Source organism: Octodon degus, unplaced genomic scaffold, assembly GCF_000260255.1.
Source record: "Octodon degus isolate 3935 unplaced genomic scaffold, OctDeg1.0 scaffold00267, whole genome shotgun sequence".
Lineage (NCBI taxonomy): Eukaryota > Metazoa > Chordata > Mammalia > Rodentia > Octodontidae > Octodon > Octodon degus.
Window position 1 is genome coordinate 515,489 of NW_004524843.1, and position 25,635 is coordinate 541,123.

The 25,635-nt window shown below is 36.6% G+C and overlaps 1 protein-coding gene across 1 annotated transcript in view; it reads right to left on the reverse strand.

Moving 5' to 3' along the window:
• The window catches only part of LOC101572642 (xin actin-binding repeat-containing protein 2), an 85,922-nt gene that overhangs the window by 18,492 nt on the left and 41,795 nt on the right, over positions 1-25,635 (reverse strand). Inside the window, exons 4-6 of the mRNA XM_004646385.2 lie at positions 1,534-1,617; positions 1,102-1,174; positions 132-265 (exon numbers count right to left, since the gene is read on the reverse strand). Of these exons, the coding sequence (XP_004646442.1) occupies positions 132-265; positions 1,102-1,174; positions 1,534-1,617 (291 nt within the window). The remainder of the gene's footprint in view (positions 1-131; positions 266-1,101; positions 1,175-1,533; positions 1,618-25,635) is intronic.

Genomic DNA, 25,635 nt, shown 5'->3' on the forward strand with positions numbered 1-25,635 from the left:
TTTTTTCAGTACTGGGGATTGAACTCAGGACCCTGGGCTTGTTAAGCAGGCACTTATTCTACTGAGCTTTCTCCCTGTCCTGTAAGCCCCCTTTACACTTAATGCATTTCTGTGTAGAGAAATTATGTTACCTTAATCTGCTTAGCTGGGCTTGTTGTGTCTTTGTCAGAGTAGAAGACCTTTTCCTGGGCACACTTTTCAAATTGCTCTTTTAAAGACTTAGTTGAAACTTTAGGTATCTCTTCATCATCAGGTGTGTCAATGACTACAAACAGAAGAGGACACCAGGGATATTATATAATGAATCAAAATTCTGCTTTAGTTGAATTATCATGTCATGGGAAATTTCCCACAATACAGAGAAAAATAGTCAAGACACAAGCTTATCCTTATGGAATCATTTCATCGTATAATTTAGGAATGCAGCAAGAAGTATGGGAAGAAAACTGAATGCTTCTCTCTAGATGGAAATATTTTCTAAATTTTCCACAAGCACATCTTATTTCTGTGCTCAGGGAAACATAATAAAAGTTATAAAACAAAAACCCCCAAAAGAATCAAAGAAGGCCTACTTTCTTAAGCAATAAAGAATAAAATGAAGGCATAGTAGTGGCGCTCAAGTAACGTTTTGGCTAGAGATGGATTAAATCTTCATGGCAGCAGACCTTTTTCTCTTTTTATAAGCAAGATAACTGTGCTTTGTTTTATAAAATACAGAAATTTTCTCACAACTAATCTATCTGTAGGTTGGAGAGTTAAAAACTCATGCCTAAATCTATTATTAAAGCAAATTAATATAATCTGTTCTCAGAGAGATTAATAAACATCAAATTTTGTATTAGTTCCCTGAGGCAGAAAAAAATGCAGAACTGAATCCTTGCCATGTTGGAGGCTTTAGGATGAACAGATGATAGTCTAGTGGGCAGTGGGCTATTTTAGAAAGGTGCTGCACCCAATTGCCACGAGAAAAATCTACTTGTATGTAGAAACACAAGCCTTCCTCATTAGGACTGTGAGTTAGAGTTACTTAAGTCACTCTCTGGTGAAGCCTGGGCTTTGGAATTCCCCCATTCAAGCTGAGCTCTAATACAAGACTCTTACCTGTTTCTTGAACATATTGACTGAACTGAGAAGCTTGATTTATTTCCTCAGTGTGCTTTTCAAGATGAGATACCTGTGTTTAAAGAAATGTAAATTTTTTTAAGAAGTCAGTGATTTGAGTACTGCAGATAATAGTCTTCATTTTACAGTGATTTCATCTAACACATGGAGAAGTGTTAATTCAGCTATCATTTATTTTAATCAAGGAACTTGTTATAATAGAGCATATTTGAATTGATACCTAACATGTCATATTTTTCAAGTGCCTGCTTCATTTTTTTTAAAAAAAATTGATTCAAAAGTAGAGACAGAAATACTTGCATATATTGACAGTAAATACAAAATTACAGTAACATCAAATGGATATAATAAGATAGAGCATCTACTCAGCTCTGAAAACTGTTGGCAAAGTATTATTTTCTAAGAAGTTACCATTTCTGTTTCAAGACAGTCAATCCCATGTGCCTTGGAAATGTCTTCATTTTTCTTACTTTCATGACTGCTATGGATTACCTCCTGAAAGTAAGCAAGCAAACAAATAAACACATAAACGATGTCTTAAGTTTGAAAATTTCACTGGCTTATTAATTTCAACAGCAGAATATTCTGGAGAAAAAAAGTTCCTCAGTTTGCTTGGTTTCCCTGACTCCTAATTTAGTTGTTTGAAACTGTGTAGTATTATTTTACACTTCTGTAGTTCAGAAGCCGTGAATGGCACCCACTGGATGCTGATTGGCATCAGAAGTTCTGTGTTTATTGGGAAGATCTTAGGAAGAACCCATTCCCTGGCCTTTGGTGACTCTGGGCTGCACCCCTCGCTAGACTCCTGGCCCACTCTTTTTCACAGACATTTTCCCACTCTCATTTTTTTGATTCCCTTTTCCATTTTAAGAACCTTCATGATTACACTGGAGCAACTCCAACAGTCCAGGATTATTTCCCAGCCAGAAAATTAGTTGATGAGCTACTTTATTCCACCTGCAATATTAATTTCTCTTTGTAAGATAATTTAACATATTCATAAATTCCAGGGATTAGGTCCTAGACAATTTGGAGGTCATTGCTGTTCTCACCCTTACAAAGAAATAAATGTTACCAATGCAATTTGTACTTATTATGAGAAAGATAGCCCTCAAAAAAAGAAAAAACAAGTAAAATGTTCACTGTGATAGCACCTACACAGAACATGTAAATTCTTAATCATAAACCATTTTCATAAGCCTCCTTCTAATTTTTCAGAAAGATATTCTGGCATCCAGATTGGCCATCCAATATTATAACACATCCAAAATTGACTTAAATGCATAACACTGAGCTAGGGACAGTGACACTTCTCTATAATCTTAGCACTCTAGGAGTCTGAGGCAATGTTGCAAGTTAGAGCATAGCCTAGGTCCTTTAGGAGCTTAGTGAGATGATATTCTGTCTCAGAACAAAAATCAAAAAAGACTGGGAGTGTAGCTCAGCTGTAGAGCTCTACTTAGCAAATAAGAGCCTAAGGTTCCACCCCCTGTAATGGAAAAATTTTTAAAACACATTAGAAAATTGAGCATGTAGCTTAGTGAAAATGTGTTTTGGGTTCAATCTCCCGTATACCATACACATTCACTAAAAATAACCAATTATAAATTATAAGTAGCATCACTCCTTGGTGTTCTGGTTAAGATCATGTGTAGTATAAATTATAAGTAGGCCATATGGAACATATCCTGTTGTAATCATGTCGGGCCATACCATGACAGTGCTATCCTCTTGTCTTCTTATATAGGGAGTACTGGGTAATCTTGATTGTCAACTTGATTGGATAAAAGACTCCTAGGGATGTGATTGGAGGTGGTTGAATTGTGAGAGTCAACCCACTTATAAGTTCAAGATTTGAACAGGCTTTAAGAGGAAGGGCGAGGACAGAGGACAAGGTCCTGGAGCTGAGGCCTTGTGGACTTATCTGGCTCAGAGGCCTTTGGGGGCTTCTACTTCCCTTGCTCTCCGCTTCCGGGATGCCATGAGTGAGAAGTTTCCTCTGTTCTGCTGTTCACCATGGTGTGGCAGCCCTGGAGCCAGCAACCACAGGCTCACACCTCTGAGACTGTGAGATAAAATAAACCTCTCTTTTTTCAAAGTTGAAGTATCAGGTATTTTGTCTCAGCAAGGAAAAGTTTACTAAATACATGCGGTTACTTTCTTTAAGCAACACAGGTGACCCTATAAAATTAGAAAGTTGGAGGCCCTGATAATTTTGTTTATCCAGCCCTGCTATCTCTACAGAATATAATTCTTACAATATTTTGAGATGGATTGATATGACCAAGCAGTTGGCAAACAGCTTAGTATCTTATTAAAAAAATAAGCATATGGACAGTTATCTCTGTATAAGAACACGTTTGAAGTTGGAACATTACTTTTACCTTTATATCTATGTGACTGATAAAAATGAGTTTTTAAATCTGATTTTGAAATACATGTTAGCAAAGAATAATCAAGTGAGAACAGGCCATCATGACTATTGATGAAAAAAGATTATGAAAGATTTTTTACAGTGTTAAATACTTTTAAGCTATTAAATCTTAATGAAATCTAGGATAAGTATAAAATTAATTTATGAGATCCTGACTTGTATTTTTGGTACTAGATATGTAGTCTACAATTCCCCTGCCTCCAGGAATACTTGGCATGTGTATTAATCATATACCCCTCACCGGGAGCAGAGAGCTAATTTGGCTCATGCCCTTTGGGATTCAGTCTGTGCTCAACTGTCTCCAAAGAGGAAACATTGGGACAGAAGGGCATTGCAGAGTGAAGCTGCTTGGCTCATAGTGGCTGGGAAGCAGTGGAAGGGAATTCTGCCAGAGAGAATCCGGCTAGGAAACTGCACAACACCCAAGGTCACACCTCATGGCCCATCTAGACACACCCAGGAGCATGGTTAGTAACTAGCTAGGTGGTTCTTAATCCAACAGAGTGGAAAAATCATGATTAGGGTTCACAGAATACAGTGTTAGATGTCTGATTAACCAAGAAGGTTAATCAGAAGTCAATACAGTGTAATCTGATTTTATTACACTTTTCTAGAAAGGAGACTTAAGAAAAAAAAGTGAAACATTCTCTGAAAGTCTGAGAACTAAATGATAAAGGGGGCCTTCCTGTTTAAAATTTAGGATGTTTTTCACTGAATACAACTGAAGATCACTCAGCTTTTTCCAAAAAATGGTTTCCTAGTCCTAGTTAATGATCTACACATGTAGCAACATTTGACAATATTCTGGACATACTTTTTTTTTTTTTTTTTTTGCTAAGGAGTTCACATAATGAGTAATTAATGAATGTATGCTTAAAATAGAACATTTCCATTAATAAATTAATTCTATTCAAACTTCTTTGTGCCAGGAGTGTTCTAGGTGCTGGTGGTAAAACAATGAACAAAACACTTTACTTTCTCAAGAAACAGCATAAAAATAAATATCTCACATTCTTTCCTTTAAGTTCAAGTAATCAGAATTTTTCATAACAACATGCTTGCATCATCAAGCTTTAGTTAAGAAACAGTAACCTTGTACTGGAGGGAACAATTATAATTACTAAATACTGTGGATAGAAGAAAATATGCATAGGTACAAATGACAACTCCAGGTCAGTGTCAAACCTTTCCATCAGTAGAGATACAGTGAGATATTCTATGACTTTTTAGGCATCTGCTGAGAAACAGGAAGAACCTAGTGAACAGTCTGGGTATTCATTGAGGGCTATCGTGATGACCTCTATTGACTCATATCTGGCCCAGAGGCTTATATGCTAATGACAGCTGTGGCCAGCTGAAATATTTTACTTGACTCATATGGCGACTTTACAGTTTTGGGTTAGTGAACATGGACAGTATTTCCATGTTAAAAGAAATGAGTATTTCCCCCTGCTTTTAAAAAACTGAAGGTCTGACAGTACTGGCTTCATGTTCCAATGTAGCAGTATCTGGCTGAGATAGGATGGCTGGGTTTTCGGCTGAGGCATGTGCTTCTCAAGTCACCATTCCTTTCATTACCAAATATTTAACACCAAGTTGGTATTACTAATAAAAACAAACCAACCTTTCTGATACCCATGGAAATCTGAATGTCAGATACATGCTACCATGATCATACCACGAGAGTAACTGACACAGATCCCTGTGTTGAAAAAACAAATGCACAATATTTAAAGTAGAAATGTGTAAAGAAGTGTATTTTTGATGTACATTTAAAAATTTCATTTTTCTGGAGCAAAGACTTTGTAGTTAGTGTCTACCCACTGATGTAAAAGCAATTTATGCCCATCATCTCTAAATATATTCTCTTGTCCAGGTGGCATGTGGTCAGTGCTAGTGTGCATAAATTTTGCTTATAGTTGTTAGTTTTTACTTCAGCATTTATGTGCTATTACTAAATAGAACTGTAATTGCCGCACTAGTTTGGTACGTTAGCATCAATGTACCGAATTTACTGTCCCCTGCTTGCTGTAACGTATCTAAAATCTGTCTTAAAATAGTCCAAGATTTTGTTTCCATCTTTTATCTTGTCTGCCATTTTGCAACTGGTTTAATTTGGAGTTTTTCATCTGATGTTCTTCTGGAAGAAATTTTTTTGTGCCTATAGAGAATAGAGTTATGGAGAAGGATGGATCATAATGCTCCCGTTGAAATCAAATAAGTAGAAAATACTAACAAATTCTGATCAGAATACTATGCATAAATTCACATGAAATGATTCATGAAATTAGTTGTTGAAAATTAAATTCAAATATGGACCAGGCTGCAAGACACAAAATGCTTTTCACAGGTGGGATGACCAGCAGCCAGGACCGAGGCATGAGTACTAACTCCTTCCTATACTAGGTACACTGCAATCTTGGACAAATTACTAATGCACAATTAGATTCAGTGTTCTATCTCAGGCAGCAACCAAAAGAAAGAAAAGAGATAATAGTACCTATGCTGAGACTCCGAAATCTCAATCAGAAAGTGCAGCCCTGTTAATACAAAATATCATGGTATCTGCATGATTTGTATCAATCTGGTGTCAGGCCGTATATTAGCCAAATATATTATCAAAAAAAAAATCTGTTGTTGACACACATGTTCTAAGGTTTTTCTAGTACAGTAAATTACATTCTGCCTACATGGCTTGTGATTACTAGTATCCTAGGAAATTTATTGTAAGTTTTGATGAGTAGAAATGCAAATTCATTTGGAAGCAATAAGCAGAAAGACATTACTTTCAAAAAAGTGATGAGTTACTATTACTGAGACTCTTAAAAGTATAGTGAACTAAAAAACAAAAAATTATGAGAAAAGGTGAGCAGAATAGTAGATGATCGCTGTCTCAGCAGTGTGAAAAAATTACAAATTCATGCTCCATGTCAGTAATTCAGCATTTTTACTCATTACTGGTATAATTTTAATAAAGCTAAATGGTTGTACTAAAGTTATTTGCATCTTTATCAAACAAACATAAACAATACAAAAATATGCCCCAAAAGTCAATGGACTAAAGATTTGAAAGAATAGCCAGTTCTTTCTTTTAAGAGTGTATAAAATTGGTGAATGGTGCCTGATATTGGTGCTGAATTACATATAGTGTCTCTCTCTCTCTCTCTCTCTCTCTCTCTCTCTCTCTCTCTCTCTCTCTGAAACTGGGGATTGAACTCAGGTCCTTGTGCTTGCCAGGGAAGTGCTTATTCCACTGAGCCATCTCCCTGGTCCTACATATTCCCATTTGAAAAGTTTTGTTTTGAATTTTTAAATTTCTTTTTTGTGTAAGCTCAAAATTGCAATGTGACATCATTTTGTCTTTTACCTCAATAGATAGATAAATAGATAGATAGATAGATAGATAGATAGATAGATAGATAGATAGAGTGACTCAAAACTTATTTCCCCTTTAGAATATCTCCTGACTTCTTTGGGAGACTTCAGCTTCTTTTCTTCCTATTCCTGTGACTGTCAGGACACCTCTATATTTTTTACCTATAACATTGTACAGCCATCATTTGCTAGTAAGAGCCTCTCCTTCAACTGAACTCCGAGTCTACGGCATGCATTCTCCATTCTCAGTGTTTGGATTCCCAGTACAAAGCAGGGGCCTAATAAAATAGCAAGGCTTGAAGGTGTGAAAAAATGATCATGTTTTTCTAAGCAGTGTGAAAATTATTTGATTTTTAACTTGATATGAAATAGACTTTTCCATATAGTCCTATGATTATTTTGTATTTTGACTGGCAATTTTCAAGACTGCATATTTTCAGAATTGTTAGATATGGAAGCTGATGTGTATACTAATGACATGTCAATGACTTTCAAAGATGGCACTCAAACAGAGGCCACTTGATACTAATTTAATGGATCAGAGTGTCTACAGAAAATTTAGGGAATACCATGACACCGAGCATTATCAGATGGAAGAAGAAATCTGTGAGAACAGCAATGAATACAGAAAGGCAAAAAACACCCACATGAAGACAGAAAAGTTCCCAAATGAAGAAAATAAACATTCAAATAGCTGGGTTTTTTGATAACAATATTCATGGAACTAAAGAAACTAGCTTTATGGCCTATGTCAGTGACTTGTTATCTACCACTGAATGAGTCAGATAAGCTTCTAAGTGCTGCTTGTAGGTTGCAGTGGAAGGCACTGGGCAGACTTACTATCACAACAAATAGCTGAGCTGAGAGACTGTGAAGACAGTGAAAACTTATGTCTTATCACTGTTTTAAATTTGCACAAATAAGGAAAAAAACATTATAAAGTGTAAAAAAAAAAAAGCCAAAGCACTTTGTTTTCATGAGGTGGTGTGGTTTGAGACAGGCGTTTGCTATGTAGTTTAAACAGACATGAAGTTGCTGTGTATCCCAGGTTGTTTGTAAATTCCTGGAAAACCTCCTGCTGCAACCTCTCAAATGCTGGGAATACAGGTGTGCACTACCATGCCTGGCTCAAGGGATTTTTAAACTAAATCTTTTTTGTGAAGTTCTGTAAACACATAAGTGAAGCCCCTAATTTTACTTGCTTCAGTGTAAGCCCTGCCTAAAGTTATGGACATTTGCTGGCAAGACTGTTGGAGTTTAAGGGACTATTGATGGAAAACATTAAAATAATTAAGGCAGTTACTTATTCCTTTAGAAACGTTGCATGCTTAAATATGAGGTGAATAGATCCTAAATATTTGTTTATTCAATCTACAGTTCTCAACCATCAGCTAGCTTTGTGGTGTTATGATAAGCAATGTTACTAGTATTCCACTGTTTCTATAAATTTGTCTTCCATGCAATACATAAAATTTATTCAAGTATATAGAATAGATACTTATTTACTTAATGACATAAAAAGATTCAGCTTGATATTTCCCTGAGAAAAAAATCTAAATAGATACATTTGTATTATGCAAATGTATTGCATACATTTATGCAACTAGGTTTTGGTCATCTTTAGCTATTATGAACAAATGGAATTTTTAAATAAAAAGTACTAAAACATTTGTCTTTCAAAAGGGAGAATTCTACATATGAAATATTAGCTTTCAGTGCTGTAAGAACCCCATCCTCTTTTCTAAAGTTATTTTTTATAGAGCCATATCTCAGAGCCTAAAACAGCTGAGGATTCATAAAAAGAACATATAAAAGTTGCACACTCAATAGGGTCATCAAAAATATTAGTTCCATAAATAACAGTATTTGACAAACTAAGAAAGGAACTTACACAAAAAATACTCAATATACAATAAATAAAAGATGTTTTGAGTATTTCATATAGATGTATGCTAAAGATATCTTTATATACACAATTCTATTTAACACAGATACACAGTATCTTAAAATCAAAGATGCACTAGAATGTAAGTAAGCATAAATGTTTAATGAAAGAAGCTGAAACTTTAAGAACAGTGAAATTACATAAACTTTGCAGAAAGAGAAACTATTCTATAAAATAGCTAGCTAGCAACTATCTCCTGTGAATTAGCACAAAATAAGTCAGAGAAATAGCATTGTACCCCTCGTTGAGCAATGGCCAATTGATTGCTAAGTTATGCATATAGTGTCTAATGCTATTTAAATACAGTATTGTCTTTACTCTAGAACTTTTGATACAGTTAAGTTCTCTTCCATTTAATCTGGAGTATTTCAGCAGTCCACTAATTTATGTCCTCTGTATCAATTTTATACAGTCAGAATAATGTTTCTTGGAGTTATATTTTGTTTTTCTGTTTAAATTTCTTGAATAGCCCTGGCTCATCACTGAGTAAGGTAAAAATTGTTTAACATGGCAGATAATTTCTTCTATTATCCTGCCTTTGTCTACATTTCCACTTTCATGCCTCCATTATTCTTCATTATATTCACAAATATATCATGCTATTTTACCTTCTTCATGAGTTGTCCTTTCTCTAAAGTCTTATAGTCTGCGTGCATGACAAATTATTTCAAGTCTCAGCTGTAGTGTTCAGTGCCCTAAGATGTCCTTGTGTACCATCTTTCATTCAGTCTAAAGTTTATTAAAACTTTCTTATTTCCCAATGAGCCTTATTTATATTTTCTACTAGAGTTTCTACCACAATGCACCAGTAATTATTTGCTAGGTGTTTATCTTTCTGATAGAATAAACACTTTCAGGGCAAAATAATGTCATATTCATTATTCAGTTTTTGCACCTGGCAGGTAATGGGTACATGCTGATTATCAGATGAATAAAAACACAAGGGACAGGTCTAGAGAAAGGCTTTGTGAACTCATATCACATTTATCTACTTTCTTTGGAAGGGTTTCTTAGGTCTTTCATGGATCTGGTTTTCATTCATAAAAAAAATAGTGCCTGTCTTACAAAGTTATTGTGAGGGAAAATGAATTAAAATATGTGAAAACTGGCTCAACAGTGCTATGTTAGTGGTCACTATCTTTGCTTGTTTATTGCACCCTCATATCTGATTTTTCCACTAAGGATTTAGCAAGGGCAGGCCAACTAGCTCAGTGGATTAAAATGCCTGCAATCAGATGCAGGGGCCGGGGGTTTGATACTCGGGGGCCTGCTTTGCCAGCCCCACCCCCGGGGTGCGCTGAGATGGCAGTTGAGACTGGGCATGGTGGCACAACTGTGATCCCAGCTATTTGGGAGGCTGTAAACAGGTGGATCTCTATGAGTCTGATCTATTAGTGAGACTCTGAACACCTTGTAGACCCTTCCCTAAAATACAAAAGAAAAGAAAAGAAAAGAAAAGAATTTAGCAACAAACATGGTCCAAAGAAAAAGATTAAATAAGAGTGGATTACAGTGTTGTTAGTGGATTTCACCAGAGAATTACATGACAAAGTTAAGTCTCAAAACTGAAAAAGTACAATTCCCAATATATATAGTTCTTGGTCCTCCAGATAAATAATCAAAAGGGGAGATTTGCCTAAAGACAAAAAGGAAGAAAGGCACCTGTGTGTATTATGGTCCTTCTGACCCATCTGGTCCCTGGAACAAGGGAACGTTCTCTGAAGATTGCCAGAGCATGAGTTTGTGATGACCTCATCACTTTTTCCATGGTCCTTGCTCACTATTACCCTATTTGCAGCACTCTTTCTTCTTCTAAAAGGCAGTATTTTTATGACTCTTATCTTGCTAATGAAAAATTAACATTTATAGATTATTTATTTTTAAACTAGTTACAATTCCCAGTTCTATGCTTTGAAAGATTTAAACAGAAACAGGGATTCATAAAAGTGACACTGGGTAACAGGGATGGGGAGCATATCTCACAGAAACTCAGGAATAGGACTTGGAGGGGTGGAGTAACAGTGGAGAAGAGAACGGCAGAATCATCTGCAGAACACACCCTTGCTGTTGCTATGGGCACCAGATACATCCACTGCCCATGCCATCAGTAATATACACTGCTGCTGCTTCCAGAACAGTCATTTATCAACACTAGAGGTAGCTGTTCTCCTGTCACCACCCATCCCCAAAATTGCTTTTTTTTTTTTTTTTCATGTCGCTGGCTTCTTGTGGAGAGTCTCAGATAGAGGTGTCTGGTCAGTAAAGTTTTTGGTTGACAGGTCCAGAGGCTAGATAACCAGAAAGCTAGGAAACTTCAGGGATAACACTTAAGGGTTTTCCTTGAGATGCGTGGATCTGCCTTACTGGATGGTGGAGAAGAAGGACATTCGGATGATACAAGGGAAAGAATAAAGGAAAATAAGGAAAGCAAGTAAGTTCCTCAATCCCATTGTTCAGAAAACGTTATTCATGAACACTGATTTTGTTTTGTTTAAAAGGAAGATAGTTGAAAGTACAAGAAATGCAGTGTCCCAATTTTTGTTAGTGAAGCATAGAGTACACATCATGCTTCACGTCTGATTTGGGCTAATTTCTTTTTCTGTTTTTGTCTGTGACTTTTCCAGGACACGTAGGAAGATTCCAAGATAGTGCAATTTGCCAGAAAAGAGTGTCACAAAGATTTCCTATTACACAAATTTCCTGTTTCTTTCACTGTTTTTCTCAGTCTTCCTGGCCACAAGTCTTTTTCTTTGGGATGAATGACATTTTAAATCCTTACATAAAATCCAGAACTAGAAAAAAAATAGATTTGAATCTGATTTAATCCTTGCAAGGTTATCTGCATAAATAAAGCATTTCAGGGCAAATGTTAGCTATGAGCAGAATTATGAAATAGCTATGAATTAGCTTGAGCATGTTGGTTTTCTTTAAAATAAGGAAAAGATGGAGAAAACTAAAAGTAGAGTTCTGATAGCACCAGAAACTGTCTACAGGAACTTGAGGAGTGGAAAGCAATTAGGGTAAAGACAAGACTATTGGGAGCTAAGCATTAACTGAAATGAAAAATCAGGTAAACAAGACATAACTAATTTATTTTTACTCAGAATCCTCAGTAATAAGAGATGGAGGTTGGAGAAGCAATGAAAGAGATAGAAACAGCTACTATTGACTGCATGTTAGTAAGTATCAAGGAATATACAAGGCCCAATACATTGAATGCCATAGATTTTCTTTACTATTCTATCACTGCAGCTTTCTTAAACTTGACTACACTCAATGTAAGCAGTAAATGCGGTATAAGTGGGGGATGCTTGGGGATCAAGAGAGGAGAGAGGGAGGAAAGCAGGCTGAAAAAGAATGAAGATGTTTTATATACAGGCACCAACTCCTCACAAGGAATGCAAATTTTATGTACCATAGACGTGCTAATAAAGAAGATGATTTGAAGAAAGAAGAATATTGTGTAAAATTTAATTCAATACCAAGGTTGTAACATGACTGCATTGCATTAACTGGATTCCCATCAGTGAGATATTTTGAACCAAAGTTTTTACCACTTAAAAGCAATAGGTACTCACCATGAGTTTTGTGATAATCTTGAAAGAGAAACATAATATGCACACTCCTGTTTTTTCATTCCCTTATAGTAATGCAAGACCATTAAGAGGAAAGGCAGGAAAATAACTTGGAAAAAGTAAAAGCCTTTTTGATTAAAAGGGTGGGGGGAAGAAATAGACTTGATGGAATTCTATTTGTTTAAGTTTTAGAATGGTGGTACAAAATGTTTATGAACAAATATTCCTGAATTGGACTCCAGCCTAAAGCACTGACTTCACTTAAAATCTAAAAACCTCCCCCAAATATTTCCACACATTGCAATATGTCAGAGTGTTGTATTGGATTACGGCAACTGATACTCCATGGACAAGGAATCCATTTCTTTCTTTCTTTTTTTCCAAGTTGCAGCATTTATTCATTTACTCGCTGGCTCCCTAGTTTCCTCATAACATGCAATCCATACTGAAGGAAGGTACATTAGCCAACTTTCCCACTGCTGGGACCACATACCTGGTACCCTGTATCACTTAGGGTTCATTAGAAGAAAAGATTTCATAATTATCATTAATGTTTATAATTATAATATTTATTATTCGATGATAATTGTGATATTATATAATTATAATAATTAATAAAGAATATTTCTATGACATATAGAGAATTTACAAGGTAGGTTTACAATGGCTGCCTGCAAAGCCAAGTGTGGAAGAGCACAGCAGGATTGCTCTGCACTGAAGAGCCAAAGGACGTAGTCAAAAGGCAAAGGCCTGGAGCTCTCCATGGAGTCCCATGAGAGTCCTCACCAGGAATCTGAAAGGTCTACACTGGAAGGCTAAAGAGTCCATGCTGGAAGCCTGGAAGTGGAAGAAGCAAAGATGAAAATTAAAGCTCCTCCTCTGAAGAAGAAGGGAGACCTCTTTCTCTTCTTACTGCATCCAGTACTGTTGGTGCCACCCACACTTAAGGTCAATTTTTCCTCTTTAGTTGGTCAATCATCCAGGCACCCAGAACTGTGCTAAACTAACCACTCGTACTCCTGCATTTCTTATTCAAGTTGACACCATGATTAACATATCAAACACCCACATTGTACAGCAGGAAATGTTTTCTTTGGCTCATGGTCTCAGACTACACAGTCCCTGATGGACTGGTGCCAAGGCAGCATGATGGGCAGACACTTGAGGCAAGCTGCACAGTGCATGGCAATCGGGAAGTAGTAGAGGAGCAGCCAGAGTGGACGAAACCAGGCCAGCTGCAGACTCAAGGTCGAAAGTTATGTTCCACTTGGGCAAATTCCAAGCCAACCAGGTTGGTAATTACGTACTTTTTTTCCCCCATAATTTTATTGAGAAACAAATAGCAATGAGACCGTTTCAAACCAAATTGGTAGAACAGTTTCAAAGGAATCAGTTTCAAATGTTGTAACAAGAGGTACATGTGTCCACAGAGGGCACTAGTATTTATTTACTCAAGGAGAAGAGAAGTCCCAGGAGCACTTAGCCCCTCCTATTGATTTGGATCCAGTGGCCACTATATATAAAATTTCCTGTTCTTCTGATAGGGTGTTTTTTCTCATTCTTCATTCCTAAAGAGATGAACAACTTACTTCCTACTAAGTTTAGTAGATCACTTGAAAGAGAGGAACACAGAATAAGTTGTTAGAAGATGTAAATATAGGTCAGTGATGTGAAGATTTGTGAAGAAACTGAAAAAAAAAAAAAGAAGACTTTCTAAAGCACTTCTCTCCCAAGTATAATTATGAGGACAGAACCTCTTACTGTCACTCCCTTTTCTCAGCCTTCTCCTCATTCAGTCTTTTTTAGCATGATAATTTGTTTGTAATTATGTAAATTACATTCTAGATGAACATCCTGAAGAATAGGCAAGCTTCACTCAATCCAGTTATTTTCAAAGATCTATGAAAATGGATTTATTTTGAGCAATAGAGACCCAGAACCAAAAAGAACTAATGATATCCTCTGATGTCAGGCAATTATTGGACATCCATTTTTTATAAAAGTAACTATATACAACAATACATTTCTCAGATTTCTCTAAGTTCCTTGGGCATAATAATTCTATAATGCTAATGGTTTCTTTTGTGATAGTTTTCCTTGTGTCTCAAAATAAGCATCTAAGAACTAAAAATTCCATAACTCGCCATTCCATTATGAAAATTGAAAACACAATTAATTTTATTATTGCATTAGAAAATATGATGTGTAAACTTGAGAATTATGTGCAATGTAATTATATAAAAGTAATTACTATTTTTAAATTAACATGGGCCTTCAGAGAGAAGAAAAATACAAATGTTTCTTCTATTTCAGCCTTTGCAAAGCTATCTCTTCTTCTCATTCATAACAGACACAAAATTTCATTATGTCAGAAAGTTTATTTCTCACATCTTTATCAACATCAAGTATTTCTTGAGATCATCTGGTTTAAGTGTAGAGGAATTGCTTTGCTGCCTTTGGGGAAGGACTGAAGTGTTACTTGCTCTGTGACTTGGGCTGCTGACAAGTACACCTCTCCTTTCCTAAAGAAATCTCAATCCATTGTACTTTTAAAGGAATGAAGGATATAAATGTAAGTGCCCTTTTGTTCACTAAATTAAATTGAAATTGTGTTCTATAAGAACAAATAAATCTATAGCAACCTCAGACTCATAATGCCATTAAGAAGAAAAGAAACTTGAGCAGTGGAACTCCAGTGGAGTAAGCATTGTTAGAACAACTTCTGTTTTAAAGAATGAGTAGGGAAGTCATAGGAAGGAAAGCAACTAGATCGGGCTCATTCGAAGCACTTGAATCTGTGCTCAACTCAATCTTAGTTACAGGTATTTGGGCTATTCCCGCGGGCCTTGACTTCCTGAGAAAAAGAGCCAGGGCACTCCTGTATGTCCTACATCCTACATCCACTAGCAGGAAAATTAGTTCACTTAGTTTTTTTTTTTTTTTCTCAGAACAGTAAAGGAACTGTCACTGAGTTGATGTATTATACAGACTGCAGTATTTCACAAAGATGAAACTTCCACAAAAGACCCTGTCTAACCTTCTGTGGGTGTCCAAAGTGTAGACTGAGAATGCTTCCTTTTATAATGATGCAGTTGCAAGGCCTGCGAAGCCTTCTGTTTGTCAATTGGACACTCTCTCCTATAGATTCTGAAGCAAGAAGTTGAATGCAAAATTACACAAGGACCATGACTGAAACTTTATGGCCCCGCTGCAGCAGACAGTTGGCAATTACCATCAACTTCATTTGGGGACAGCAGAAGCTGAGAGAAACAGTGTGTGGCTATAAAGTAATGTGATTGATGCTAGAGGATCTGAGCAGGCAGCCTTATTATATTTTATGAGCACACCTTGGATTTCTGGGAAAGACTGAACATTGGTTAAGTTATGTAAAGAGACAAATGACTCCGAGCACCTTTATTACATTTTTTAATAAAGTTTTCTCCTTTACAATTAAATACTATTCTCTTTCACAAAATAATGTTATTGGTAGATAAATATCATTAAGTATATAGATTGATTATAAATATCATTAAGTATATACTATTATAGGCATATAAATATGATGTGTAATTTTATGAAAATAGCATTTTAATGAAAGACTACGATAATAAAAGTGAATTCTACTTTTAATGGTGTATCAATCTAATAAAATGATACAATTATTAATTTACTGTATTTCTTTTATTACAATTATGTGTTGATTTTTAATGTTTATTAGATCTTCAGGTAATTTCTATAATTCTGTTACTTATGTTTAATTTTCTGATATAACATCTCTATACACAAACTCATCATTTCTCTATGGTCTATCATTAACAAAAATGTTAACTGTGGCTGCAGGTGAAGCCTTCATCGGTTGGTTGGCTGACTGACATTTGTGATTTTCACCATGAATTCTTTAAGCATCTGTTTTCATTTTGTTCCACACATCTCCTGTTCTGTTCTTTGATGGCAGTAGACATGGAGAGAGAAATGATGGCACTAGCAGAACAGCTTTGTGCTCAGAGGAAGGACAGGGAGGTGGGCAGAAGATTCACTTCAGATCAGAAACCAAGAGGGGGAGTGGTCAATTTGTTATTCTGAGGTAACACATTTTGACTCAGGTTTTCACTGTAATATTCATTGCTGAATAGTAGAATCACTTGGGAGAGTTATAAAATTCCGTAATCCCTGACTATACTCCGTAACAATTAAATCAGAACTATATGAGTTGCTCTGGGAATTGCAGTGTATAAGTCCAGGTGAAGAGAGTTTACATGCCCAGAATTCCCACTGAGATTCCATGCCTCAGCCCAACAGGGACAACGATTTGATTTTCAAATCCTAATACAGTCCAATTAGAGGTGAAAGTTCTCAGGAAGTTTCAAAACAAGCCCCGCTCAGGCCCTGAGAGAAGTGGCAGACAGGAGACATGTTAAAAATTGGCACTGCTACAGCTCTGGAACTCAACCAGAGGAAGCTGGAGCAGATAGGGTAGGCCTTCCTAAGGAGTTTGGGGTGCATTCCTAGACAAATTATTCTCATGCAGTCTAAAGGAACAAGAGAAGGATTAGCTGTTATTTGGGGCTTTCTCACTTTTATCCTGAGAAATGCAAATTCTCATGTGGCTTGACTGCATTTTTTGCTTTCATTTTCCCCATTGATGGCATAGGTAGCATTAAAGTAACTAATTTGCTTCCCAGCCTGAATGAGTAAATTTGCTGCAGAATACAAACTCTGTGGATTCAGTTCCTATGAAAAACAGTATGAGCTTCCACCATGACTTAGAAAGTATAAGAAGGTGGATGTGAGTGGGAAGAAGAGACACAGATATAGATTGAGTAGCAAGGCAAAGCCAGCCACAGTGTGGTAAGACAGGAGAGCCATCTACACAGACTCGCAGTAATGAAGTAGACAGCCAAAGGCATGCAAGAGATAGTCCTGAATGCAAGAGTAGAGAAAAAAGATCAATTGGAACAGGAATCTGTAAATCTACAGTGGGATCAGAGTTCACCTGGGCTCTTTCTATCCTGAAAGGAAAACTGAATTCTTGGTGTGGAACAAAGCTGGTTTGCTGTATGGCACAGTCAGGAACTGGGGGCGGGGGTGGGGTGAGGTGGGGGGCGGTGAATGGGGAGTGGTAGTCAGTTAATAACCCTGCATTCTGCATGAGGTAGCTCCTGCCAATCTGGCAACATGTATATTGATGGCAATAATTAGTTGAGGCCATTGTGTTTCATTTGGTGAGCTCTTGGTCTCCTGATTCTGAATCAGATTAAAAAATTCATCTTTTGTGTTCTTTTCATCACCAAAGTCAATTTGGCCTCAGGCACTGAGTAAGAGCTATAGAGAATAAACTGATGAAAGGATTGGATTTCAAAGAGAAGACAGCAAAAGACATTAGAGTTTTGATTTTTAACAGAGTCAACCTATTCTGTGTAGTCTATGTTTAAGCCTTATTTATATGCCTCTTGAGGACAGGGACTGTACTGTTTTCTGTTTCCCCAAGGAGACCAAGGAGAGCTCTGGTATGGTCACTCAGAAAGGGAAGGTTCAAGTGCATTCTCTGGCTTTTCTGGAGAAAGATCAGGAAGGTTCACTCATTGGTATAAACTTAAAAGAAACAGTTCTCTGGCAAATAGAGACTGTTATATATAGCTTAGCATTTGTGCATGACAGCCTTGCATATTGAAGAAACACTGGCTATATTTTATTAAGATAATTGTAGAAATGTATCTATCATCATTGCTCTAATTGCATAGGACATAAAATATCAAGAGATGTTTCCTTTCCCTTACAAACTATTTTCTTTTCTGTCCATACATCAACTAAAACGTGCTGAGAAACCACAATAGACTGTGAGCTAGTTTCAGCCCCAGTAGATAGAAAAGAAACAACACCCCCTCCGACTCTTCCTATTTTTGCCCATTTATTCAAGTTGTATAGTTTTTTCTCTTGGCTGGTTTCAATTTATATATTAATTATACTATTTTTTCTCTGAACATCTTGTCACTATACTATGAATAAAACAGGCTCTAGAAGCAAATGCTACACTATTCATTTGCTTCCACTTAAAAAACAAGCTTGCATTTGTTGTGGCATGATGGAGATGCGATATATTTGAGCAGATTATATTTTATGCATATTCTTTTTTGTGGCCTTTGGAGACACCCGGCTTGTCTCATTTCTCAGTGATGGGGATAAATGGTCTTTCCTTAAAAGAAATTTTATTGTATACTTTCAAATATATTTACTAGATACACCAATGACTCTAGTACAATTTGTATCCAAAGTATATACAGGTATGCTCATTTTAAGATAATTTCTGATTATTGTAAAGAACTGCAGAAATTGTCTCCCAGAGGAAAAGAGAACTTTTAAAAATGCCAATGTGTGAAGTGTAGAAAACTAGTTCTTCTTGGTCTTTTTGCACATACATAAAGTGTTTAAATGAATCATATTCTAAATCAAGATACATTATCATTTAATCGTGTCTTTTCTTGGCTTTAGTGGCAGTACTACCAATGTCAGTAGCCAGTATTGACTGAGCTGTTAGTATATGTCAGAGCTTATACTAAGAGTTCTTTATGAACCATATATATATAATATTTATTTGGTGTCTCAGGAAAGGGTCTACAGGGTCTCACTACATAGATTGGACTTGTAGTGATCTGCCTGTGTTCAGCCTCCCAAGTACTGGAATTACAGGTACTTGCCACCACGCCCAGTCTCAATCACCTTCTCAGCATGCCCCGGGGTTGGGACCAGCATTGCATGCTGGGGATCGAACCCTGGCCCCTGAGTCTGCCTAAGGAGGCAGCTTTAATTTGCTGAGCTATTTGGCTGGCCCCATATTGTTTTTATTTTCTTAAAATAACCTTGATTTTATAGCAAAATTTCTATAGCCTTCTGGTTTGAACATTCCCTCCAATTCTCATGTTGAAATTTAATTGCCATGATGATAGTATTGGGAGATGGGACTTTGAGGACGCTGTTGGGCTCCACGCTCACAAGCAGAATTCCATTTGATCTCTTTGTGGTTTTCTCTCCTCTCTCCTATTCTTGCTTTCTGCCGTGCTTTGCTATGGCAACAAGACCCCTTCCAAGTGCTACAACCTTGACATTATACCTCTTGGCTTCAGAGGCAATAGTTACGTTCCTTATGAATTACAAATTTGTAAGTTGTAAGTCATCTCATCTGCATTATTTTCTTGTAGAAGAAAAAAACAGACTAAGGTGGGTGGCCAGCTCAAAAGATTTATAACCCAAGTCTTTGGTTCTGTACCCACATGGTTATTACTCCAGACTGCTTCATTTTAAGTATTGTTACTTTAAGTTACAATATTCATTTTAAAATTGTGCATATAATTAAAATATAGTATGTCATGCCCTGGACTATAACCTTGTGCTTTGATATTTGGTCATGTCAGAGCTATTAACAGCAATTTATGTAACCTTGAAAAATTATGTATGTGTTAAAAGCTAAATGTTCATTTGAATCAAATATGAAAAGTACTTGGCAATGTGGACATTTAGCTTATCAAAATACAGTTAGTTTGTTCGAAAATAAGTACAGGTCACCTTTAAAGAGGGTAAACCACACAGATGTCAGATAATATCTATCACAAGCTGTCAAAAATGTTTTCTATCAACCCAAAATTGTCCAGAGAGTTCCAAATCCATGTAATCTTTCACAGTATGAATGTTTACGTTCACACTGTTGCAGCAGCACATGTAGGTGGAAAGATGTGTACTGTCACCCATTACATCAGAGCGGCAGGAGGTTGAAGGTCAAGAATGCTTTAGATACTTGATACAGTTTAGAGATTTCACATGGAAGCAATTACCTAAGGGCTCACTTGCACCTCCAAAATGTTTAGAGTTCCATGTGCATTTTCTGCTTAAGCCATTTTAGAAGGAGAAAGCAAAGCAAAACAAAACAAGACAAAAAACTAAGCAATTTCAGAGAAGAAGAGGCTTCCAGGGCTTCACAATTAATATATAAAGCTCTCCTAGTATTGCATAAAAGTTAGGGAAAGAAAGTGAAGAGGACCTTTACATAAGAAAATGAAAGTCAAACCGTGACTAAGAATACAACACAAAGAAAGTCCTAGACTGCTAATGGGTCCAAGGTTTCTTTGGGGGAGTTTTGTTTTCGTTTTCGTTTTCGTTTTTTTTTTTTGTTTTTTGGTGTAGTACTGGGGATTGAACTCTGGACCTATGCTTGCCAGGCAAGCACTTATTCTACTGAGCTATGTCCCTGGCCCTGGGGGAGTATTTTAAAAGTAGGTTCTGGTGATACTGTACAACTCTACAGATATATTCAAGAGTCAAGTGATTGTTCTCACTAAGTTGGGGTATTTAATGGTATGAAAATTATATATCAATACTTCTGCTAAATCAGGAAAAAAGAATTTTCTAGCAATAACAGAAATCAGAAAATAAATACAAGAAACAAAAACAGGGGAGAGACAATGACAGTTTTGCCTCCACCGAGCATTTAGCTAATATCTGCTCCAGTATGTTATGAGAACAGTCTTTTGAGATTGAGGGGATTGATTATTTAGAATGATTCTCCCAAACAGAGTCTGCTGTAGCAAGTGGATGAAAATATTCCTCAGAAACATTCCTTTGCATTCTAGCACGAGGGGCCCACTGAGTTTTACTGGCGTTCGACGCTGGGAACTCCACGCTAAGACAAAGTGAAACAGCACTGAACGGATGTTTCCAATTTAAATGTCAACAGAAGACAGGCCCCCAGGTTCAGAATCACGCAAAGAGAGTTGGCGCCATTCACACTTATTTGAAGCAATAATGGCTGTTTTGAGACCGGAAGTCAAACGGCTGATGTTCAAAACTGTTAGTACTCACCAGCAGCGAGAAGCTAATCAAGACCGCCCACTCTGTTCTTTTAAGAACCACAGTTCACCCACCACCTCCTCTTCTCCCTCAGCGATCTAGAGTAGTTCCTCTTTCTAATTTTCATAAGGAGGCTCCACAGGCCAGCAGTGACACTCTCAGTGTTAAACAGCCAGAACCATAAAGCTCGGCAAGTTTAGAATATATACACGGCACACAATCCTCTTTACAATGCCTAGAATTAACGTTCCTAAGTGTCTGAATGTTCCTGTATTTTATAGTCCCCTTTCTTTTTTATTTCAGAACAGCTTTTTCACTAGGCATAAAACATCCTGACCCATCGGCAAACAGAAGGGGCTTTTAATCTCAGAGATAGCTTAATTTTCAAACCTTGTTTAGGGTGACTGCTGATCTCCTAGACAAACTGTTACCATACGGCTAATTACCTTCAAATTTCTGACTATAATGTATTACAAGGAAACAAAGCACATTGGTCTTAATTATTATACTTAATGAAGTTACTACTAAATATGACATTTCATATAGTCAGACATCTAAAACAAATGTTCTTTCTCTTAAATCAAACTTGACCTCCAACTTAACATATCTGGCCAGAGAAAAACTTAGTAGAGATAGATCTCAAGTACTTTCATTAAGCACATTGAAAACACTGCCATAGTAGACAGCATCTTACTAAGAGCAAAATTCACCTGTCTGGCAGCAAACATAAATTCCTCATTCCTTGCTGATAAAGGAGTTTTTATAATGCATTTAGACAGGTTTAAAACTTTAAATGAACAAGCTGTGCCAGCTCCACCTATGGGGTGTGCTGAAACCGCAATTGAGACTGGGTATAGTGGCATCTCAGCTGGGCAACTGTAATCCCAGTGCTTGGAAGGCTGAAAACAGGAGGATAACTATGAGTCCCATCTGTGTAGTTAGACCCTATACTAAATACATAAAAAGAAAGTTTAAGTGAATATCTAAAATGTAATTTTTATACTTTCCTCTCTATAGTGAAATTTGGCACTTATATTATTTTTAATGATTATAAATTTTCTTTAGAAAGTAGAAAATGAATTTTTCCCCAAATTTTCCAAAAGACTTCTGCATACAATGATCTTTGACTAAATGGGAATTACTAATTTTTTTATACTTGCCAGGCAAGCGATTATTCTACTGAGCCATCTCCCTAATTTATTCATACTTATAATTCTTTCACATTATATTTTATTGTATGTGGTATCATGTATGCTTATTTATTTCTTAGGGGAATACCAGTGTTACTATCATGTGAAAATAGTAAAGAGAAGTTTAGAGAAGTCACACAAGGATAGATTCATGCATTTTAATTATTTTCACACACATTGGTATATCACATTCTTAATGGGGACTACATCTTATGGTAAACTGCATTTGAAATTAAGCCATCTCTGATTTACTAGTGGATATTTATATGTCTTTGAGTTTATTTCCCCTAACATATATTCTTTTTTAATAGCCATACACTGAGAAATTCCACTTAAGTTAAACAAGATACAGAAAGGGCCAAGGCAAACAGCACCCTCCAGCTGCAGCAGTTTTCAAGGGTGGATACCTGGATTCCAATTCCTACTCATTAGATGCAGTACAGCTTTGTACTGGGAAAGGAATTTTGAGCCCAGAAGAAATTTGGCTGAGGATGGCACTGGCACTAACCCAGAGAAGGTGAGATGTAGAAGTCAAGAAGAAGAAATATGACCTAGGAGATGGTAACTTTTAAAACAAAAGGTTGTAGAATGCTTATGATGGTCCAGGCATTGTTTTAGTTACTACAAACACAAACACACCGATTCCTCTAAAGAAGCCCATGAGGTGGTTACCACTATAATCTTGGCTTTATAGGTGAGGGTAGCGAGGCACAGGGAAGTTCAGGAACTTACCTAATGTCACGCAGCTAACAACTAAAGGAGCAAGACCTTGGACACAAGTGATATGACTCTAGTATCTATGCCCCTAGTCACTACTCAAAGATCATTCATTACCAGTTTTTCCAGTAAAAGAATGCTTTCTATGGCCAATTTCAAGATATTAATATGATATCATGTGATTTAAAAATTTCCCCCAGATTTAATAATTGCAGAGTTGGTATGAGCTGGCTCTTGATACACCACCAGAGCTTAAATACAACCTCCTCTCGATAAGAGCATAATTCTGTGGATTTCTAATGTTCCTTTTGAGCTGGAGAGATAGTTCAGTGGTGTAAGGACCTGCCTGTCAAGCACAAGAACCCTGGTTTGATCCCTAGTACCTCATGTCACACTAGCCCCAGCCACCAAAACCGGGAGTGGTGGCACACACCTGTAATCCCAGACCTGGGGAGGCTGGGACAGGAGGATCACTATGAGTCTGAACTGTGTGGTGAGACCCTGTACCAAAAAAATATATATATATAAATAAAAGATTAAAAAATTTACAGTGCTCCTTTTGGTTTAAACCACTTTGGTTAGATTTTCTTTCATTTGCAGTTTTAAAGTCTTAACTTTTACAGAGTTGCCTAAGATGGTAAAATATTTTCTCATAAATTGCACTTTATCATATTACATGAGGTGTGGTCAAAATATATGGTAAATGATTAAATTGAAAATGTTTATTAGGATAAACACATAGTGCCATTCATCACACTCGGAATATTCCCTTTTGCTTTAAACACAATTACCCCATCTTTCAAGCCACTTTCTGAAGCACTGGTGATACTTGCCTTTAGTGAGTCTCTTTAGTTGTGCTGTGGTGGCTATCTCAGTGACCTGAATTCGGTCAAAACATTTACCATTCTTGCTCATTTTGACTTTGAGAAAGAGAAAAGAGACACACTGTGGCATTTTGTGAGCCTGCCTACGCGTTTGGATGGCACTTAGAGGCTGCATTCACTGTCATTATGATCATGCTTTGTAAGGACCTTTGCCAAGGAGAACTTCAGAGCTGCCTTAGAAATCAGCAAATACTATGGGATAATTGTGTTCACAGTGAGGGGAGAATACTGAGGGGTTTAAAGGCTATGCATTTTTGACAGTTATGACTGCTTAAAAATCGAAGCATTTCCCATATGTTTGGATCACATGTCACAGCTCTGCAATAGCTTCACGAGCTAGGCATGTTACTCATAAGTTTCCCTACCTCACACATCTGAAACTAAGGGGGAGTTAGGGATTTGGTCTATGTCGTATTGGCTACATAATTTGTCAGGTCCAGCACAGAATAAAAAGGTGGGTTCCCTTGTTCAAGTACTATTGAGAATTGCAAGATGGGGCGAGCACAATGTTAGGCTACGTCAAGGTCCTTCTGGGAGTGAGGATCCTGTGCAGCTTCAAGCTCACACATCCATGAGGGTGGCACATGAGTCTATAGTGTGTTCAAAGACTCCTCTATGACAACATGTAAATTAGATCACAGGTATGCCCGATTTCAATTGCTTATTTCTGCTACATTTCTTTGGGAAGCATTAGGCAGAAGGATTGCCATAAGTTTACTGAGCTAGCTACGTTGCACTTTTTTTTTTGTTGTTTTTTTACTTCTCAAAAAAAGTAGAACAAGAAACAAAATCATAGTTCACACGTTAGATTGTTCATCATCCTTCTACTTCAGGGCTCACCTTCTCCCTTGCTACACATAATGCCCTAAAGCTTCATTGAAAAAATAGGCAACTCTATATGTCTTGTGAATTTTAAAAGATTTAAGTACATTTTAAGTTCCCACACAAAGTTTCATATCCCAGTTACTTCCTTTTTCACAGAAAAACACAGTCCTAAGTATATCAGTTTCTGGTGAATTTACAATTTTTCCAAGTATCAAGCTCCATCTGCTGAGTTTTATTACTTAGATTCTCACATTCAAAAATCATTATATCTCATGAAAATATTTGGTGATATATGATAATGAAGTAATGAAAATGGAAAAATTTTATATAACATTTAGAAGTAGTACTATGTAGTTTTATATAACATCTGCGTTCTAGTACTCAATTTTTGATGATTTTCAAGAAAATAAAAACTCCTACAATAAGCATATTCACATTTAATCTGTGCAAAACAATCAGCAGACAGTTTACCATGAATAATAACCTAGAAGCAAAGCTCAATATAGCCATTGCTTTCAACATTTGTTTACATGTTGGCTGCTCCAGGCTATTTAATTTTCATTTATATGTGAAACATGAGAACCTCAGAGCGGTATAGTCCAACATGCTCATACAGCAAAAAGTTCCAAGCATATAAATCAATATATGATATGCTTTAAGGATAATTTTCTTAAATTTTTAAAAATAACTTGTCAAATACCAGAGATCAAACCCAAGGTCTCACACATGC